The following is a 6,173-nucleotide window of genomic DNA, read 5'->3' as shown; positions in this document are numbered from 1 at the left end:
CGGCGTGTCATAATGTTCGCTGAACAGCTGAGATTTTTCTCAATCCGCATCGGTTTCGTTAAGCATACTTGCAGATATGGCTCGGCACGCGGTCTTTTCGACTTATGTACTCAGAAATGTGCCCATCAGGACAGCTGTCACAGTCATGGCCATGCTTATCTTCTTCAAATATGTGTTCACATGCCCTTGCACAACTCCCGAGGAAACTGTCCTGCACTGCTGGCTCTACCTGTGCCTGCCAATAGGCATACTGTTCTTCATAATGATCCTGATGGACGCTCGGCTGCTGAAGATGTGCAGATGTTACGTGTGCAGGTGTTGCGCGCGCGGCCGGAGCAGATGCTGTAAGAGCGCGTGCTGCGGTACTCTTGAGTGCTGCTGCTGTGCCGGTGGTCACTGTTATCACCCAGAGCGCTGTGGACAGGAGGGCTGGTATTACTGTGGTGTTATTTGGAAACACCTACTCAATGTCTTTTATGCGGCATCGCTGTGGATAGTCGTTGCGTTTATAGACGGGGACTGGTACGTTTGCGTGCGGACCATTAATGTGAACGGTACCGGGGAGCAAATTGCGTGCAAGGATCTACCAACTCCACGAGAAGCAGAGACTCTGAGAAAATATGATAGTGAATCACGGGTAAATTTTCTATACTGCCTTTTATCAATTTCTATCGCTATTCCTGCATTTCTCCCTCTATTTTCTTCATTCTGCGATAGCTATCTGTCTTAAATAAAATTCTGTAAATAAAATGCTGTCCCTCAATGAGAAATCAGATTTGCCAACCTTTATAAAGGTGTAAAGGGAAAAAAGCAACAAAACCAAACAGACAAATTATAATGAATTAATGAATAAAGATCCCCTGGTGGTTAGCGCTGTAAAAAGTGATAAGTTGACTTAACTTAAAAAAATTGAGGAAACCCGTTGCCTTAAAATTATTAATTAAATAAAAAAAAAAATAAATAAATAAAAAGTTAAGGCAACGGGTTTCCTCAATTTTTTTAAGTTAAGTCAACTTATCACTTTTTACAGTGCACTTGCTTATGTGGATTTTCTTTAAATCACCTTACTATAATCACTACCAAAATAGGCCTACCATAAACACTAAAGTAGTTGTTACTAGTAATAAAACAGTGGTAATTCACTTTAACTATCATTGTCATCAAAAATATGTTTGTGTGATATTTAAGATATGCTAAAAATGTCAAGATTGAATTTAGCATTATTTATATAATAATATAGTATATATCGCCTATTTAGCAATATTTAGATTTATATATATATATATATATATATATATATATATATATATTCAGCTTTCATTTTAATTTTAGTTTAACTTTTTGACAAATTTTGTCATGTGCTTTTGTTATTTTTGTATTAATTAGTTTTAATTTTCCTGTTTAGCCGTCTTTTAATAACTTTTAGTTTTTAATATTTCTTTAATATTCGTCTTTTAAAGATTAAAATTAGGGGTGTGCAATATTGAAAAAAAAATGATATCTCGATGTTTTTTGGGATTATTTTCGATAACGATAATTAGACGATATTTTGCCGAGTGCGTTATTGTGCTGATATCTGACTACCGTGGACAGCTGCAGTTTTTGATATTCTTCATATCTGTGTGGTCAGTTCACATCAGTGATAGAAATGAATATTTTCATATACTTTTAAATTGATTTTTACCTTTTATGGGCAATTTTACCTTTAATAAAGCCATTTTTTTTCTAAAAGTATGACTCTTTTGAGTCAAATTGTTACATTTAATCAGTCAATTAGAATAATAAGACATTTAGGCTGTTACCAAACAAATGAAACCAGTATCAACAAAATTAATCTTTGCAGAAGTTGCATCTAAAGTGGCATTTAAATGTATTTATACACACTGTTTAGGACATGGAGTGCTGTAACCTGCAGTTACAAATGCATAATATTTTGATATTTTAAACATAAAACATTAAATACTGATATTTGAAATTATTTTAAAATGAACAGATACTTTGAATGTGAAATTAAAACCGCCAGCAGGTGGCAGCGAGTCACTGTTAACAAGTGAGTCATTGCGACTGAACCGAATCATTTAACGGTTGATTCATTCAGGAACTAAACATCGTTATGTTGCTCAGAGACGCAAAAAACAGTGCTGTAGCTGTTCGGAATTATTTTTTTGTTGGCGAAATGAAGCAAAAATAGGAAATATGGTGTCTAAAACGTAAGTCTCTTAATATTAACTTATTGTTTATTGAACTGTTGTATAAAATCAATATCACAATCATGCTTATTTTTGAACAAAAACGGCACTCACTCTATATATACACCGTGTATAATACACACACGCACATTTTCTACCCTCATATCTTGAATTGTGTGATCATTCTTAGTGCATTTTAATAGACTGAATCATGCAGTGAAGGAACACACTCTAAATGGCACGGGCTATAGTCTAGACTTCACGTAATGAGTGCGTGCTCTCTGTTGGGGTGTTTTGTTTGGTTTTTGCAAAATACTCGATAATGTCAAAATGCACATCGTTAAAACAACAATTACGATATTATCGCAGACGATATATATCGCACACCCCTAATTTCAAGTTTAACATATTTTATTTTATTTTATTTAAGATACCAAAACAATATTAGTTTTAGTTTTAATAATTTTAATTTGAGTCATTTTAATGATTACATGTATTTTTATTTATTTATTTATTTTTGTTTTAGTTAACAGTAATTACACTGGTCTGAAACATGATGCAGAATTGCCACCATTAATTTTTAGAGTAATATTTAGATTGCAGTTACCTTTAATAGACATCTTTACCAATTTGGTGATCATGTTTTCCAGCTTTTTTAGGTTTATAAATCTTACCTTTGTAAATTTAACGAAAAGCATCATGTTATGAAGGATTTCACTGAAATGATACTTGTGAAAATGGTGTGTTGTATTTATTCTTTGCTTATTTTATATTATGTTCTGCACTGACCTATGCTACTTCTCATATTTTCATTTATCTGTTTTTGTCTTCTAGGTAATTGGCCTAATTCTTATTCTTGGCCTTTCATTTTTGTTGACGATAAGTTCATCTCTCACGACCCGATGGAAGCCGTATTATAAATCGCTCTATGAGGTTTATGTGGAGCGGGAGACTTCAGCCATTCTGGAGGACAAACTACATGAAAAAGCCGTGGAGAGAGCCAAACATGTCAGTGAGCATTCACTGAGGAACTTTGAACATCCGCACATGAACATTCAGGGTGATGCTCATCATGTTCAGTATCAGCAGTTAGGGAACGCTGAAGAAGACGTGTGGCACAAAATATCAGACCCAGCCCTACATTTAACGGAGTTGCCATAAGCAACGTAAACTTTATGCCTACTACCTGCATCTTGCCAAAGGAATAGTGTTTTCACATTTATTTGCATATTCTAATGCCGTTTTAATAATTGTGGGTTTATTTTCTGTTTAATACTGAGGTACAAGCAAACTGTTACAATATTGCAAAAAATGCTATACAGAAAGCAAGAGGTTCGATAACTCCAAATAAAATACTGAGGTGCTAAGGAGGTTAGTGTGTGAGGATACACAGCTGTTTTTATGAAGTATGAATGCATTAAATAAAAAAATGACAAAAAGACATTTATAACGTTACAAAAGATTTATATTTCAAATAAATTCAGTTTTAAACTTTGTACTCTTCAACTCCTTAAAACATATTTCACATTTCCACAAAAATATTAAGCAGCCCAGCTGTTTTCAACATTGGTAATAGTTATAAATGTTTATTATTGTTTTGTTGTTTTATATATTCAAATAGAAAACAGTTATTTTAAATTGTAATAATATTTCACAGTATTACTGTTTCTACTGTAATAATGCAGCCTTGGTGAGTGGAAGACTTCATTGAAATCATACCAGTCCCAAACGTTTGGATGATTATTGTTACAATAAGAATTTCAGATCCAATGCACAGCAAGAAGAAAGAAAAATGAATTCTTTATACAAAAAGCTTCACAGTTTACAAAAAGACATTTTCTATTCTAAAAATAATTAATGACTATGCACTATTTTTGGCACAATATATGAGCAGAACTAAAAGGACCGAATATATAACATTCTTCTTCTTCTTTTTTTTTTTTTTGTAAACAAAGTTTTCTATAATTGATTTTATGAATAATAAAAAAAAAAAATCTCTTTAAAAAATTCCTTTAGAATATTAAGCCATACCGGTATGTATATATATGAATGTTAATTATCTGTGACCTTTAAGATTCACTTCCCTTCTCTTCACAGTAAACGTCTTCACTTAATATCTTCAGATCTATTGGGCACATCACTGTTGTGCATGACTTGCATCTGCTGGGTTCATTCAGGTCAGCCTCCTTTCAAATACAGCTGAAGTTTGTTAAAGTGTAAGTAAAAATATAGGTGGACAAATGTGATTGTTTGGGGGCTTTATTGTTGTGGAACCAATTATATGTATTATAGCGTGATGATCATATTGCATTTTTTGAGAACCACGTTATATTTGCTTTGATATGAATAAACATTTTTGATATTTGGTATCCCATTCCATTAATATTTAAGCATTTATCAAATGTGTCACGGTGGATGTGAAAGGTTTTCAGAAAAGGTCGGTTAATAGAAGAATAGATGACAGTAGGAGTGTATGCTGTGAGCCTGCAGTTCCTCCATCCCAGCACACGAGGTTCCTCCTCACCAGTGTTCGTGCTCACACATTAAGTTGTTATGCATGTGTGTTGAGAAGCCACAGCTGTTCAGTTGCCGTATTTTTTGTCTGACTGATTTGTCTGTTTTGATAGATGACTGTAGCTGAAGCTCAAGGCCATGATGAGTCCTGCAAAGCTGTGCGCCATTGTGCCTTCGACCTCATGTTGCTCTGTGGTTTTATTTGCCTGTTGACATTAATATTGATTTGAATTTGCATAATCTATAACTTTAATACATTTTTAGCACAAGATGCTAAACATGGGTTAGATGATGTTATTTACATGTACAGATATACATATTTAAGCTTTTCAATGTAATGAGCATACATTGCTTTAAGATAAGATTTAGAGTCAAAGAAGAACAGGAGTGCTCATCCCTATACTATCCATAAGAGGACAAAGAATGGCTTCACGCTTGACAATTCAGTCTCAGCCCTTTCGAAGTAGTTGAAGTCATCAGTTGTGTCTGGGAGAAGGTCAGCGTGAATCTGTACTTCAAAGGAACGCTCTTCTGTTACCCTCTGCATAATAAAGCTTCTGTGATCAGATCATAATATGATTCACTGGACATCATGCAGCTTTTTACGATTCATTGCTGATGCAGATTCTTTTTTTTTTTTTGGAGAAATGTGTCATCCAGTTTCAATGTCAAAACTATCAATTTCTCCGCATGATCTGAAATGTTATGATGTCAAGCAGGAAAATAAGATTTATTTATTTATTTATTTTAGAAGTGATGAAAAGATTTGCAAATACTCAGCTTGAGGGATACAGATTCTTCCTTTTTGAACACTAGGGGGAGGCACGCGTCCTCTTAAAGGGATAGTTCACCCAAAAATGTAAATTCTGTCATCATTTATTCATCCTTAAATTGTTCCAAACCTGTACGAGTTTCTTTCTTCTCCTGAACACAAAAGAAGATATTTTGAGGAATGTGGGTAAGCAGTCAGTTTCTTGTCCTCTTCGACTTCCATAGTATTTTTTCCCAAATAATGGAAGTCAATGGGGACTAGCAACTGTTCATATTTTCTTTTATGTTCAACAGAAGAAAGAAAGTCATACAGGTTTGGAACAACTTGAGGGTGAGTAAATAATGATAGAATTTAAATTTTGGGGTAAATTATCCCTTTAAGAAATGTTTTTGCTGGTGACTCCAGAAAAAGGTAAAGATGAACTCTGTCTTTTTCTGTTATTTAAAGAAGTTTTATCGTTTAAGGATAAACAAACAGAGAAGGCATTCATTTCTGCATTTTAAGCTGGCAAAGAAAAAATATTTTTTTAATCAACAAAATTACATACTTCCTCTTTAAATATTACGTAAACACAATTTAGCCTTCATTGCTTCTGTATTGTGATTTCAAATCATATAGATCTGTATCCTATATGCACTTCTCTAAGTTCACAGCCTCTAACAACAGACAGACAGTTTATTAAAACAGCAGAAAGAGCA

The 6,173-nt window shown here is 33.7% G+C and overlaps 1 protein-coding gene across 1 annotated transcript; it reads left to right on the top strand.

Moving 5' to 3' along the window:
• Positions 1 to 76: 76 nt before the first annotated feature.
• Positions 77 to 4,439, top strand: LOC131547425 (uncharacterized). The gene is made up of 2 exons (XM_058787966.1): positions 77 to 637; positions 3,024 to 4,439. The coding sequence occupies exons 1-2, from the start codon at positions 77 to 79 to the stop codon at positions 3,348 to 3,350; spliced, it is 888 nt and encodes a 295-aa protein (XP_058643949.1). The 3' UTR covers positions 3,351 to 4,439.
• Positions 4,440 to 6,173: the final 1,734 nt, after the last annotated feature.

Source organism: Onychostoma macrolepis, chromosome 09 (genome assembly GCF_012432095.1).
Source record: "Onychostoma macrolepis isolate SWU-2019 chromosome 09, ASM1243209v1, whole genome shotgun sequence".
Taxonomy (NCBI): domain Eukaryota; kingdom Metazoa; phylum Chordata; class Actinopteri; order Cypriniformes; family Cyprinidae; genus Onychostoma; species Onychostoma macrolepis.
This window is presented reverse-complemented; position numbering and strand designations above follow the sequence as displayed.

Coding starts and splice junctions, on each gene's coding strand:
- LOC131547425 (XM_058787966.1), top strand. CDS start 77: ATGGCTCGGCACGCGGTCTTTTCGACTTATGTACTCAGAAATGTGCCC. Junction 638..3,023: donor AATATGATAGTGAATCACGG/GTAAATTTTCTA, acceptor TTTGTCTTCTAG/GTAATTGGCCTAATTCTTAT.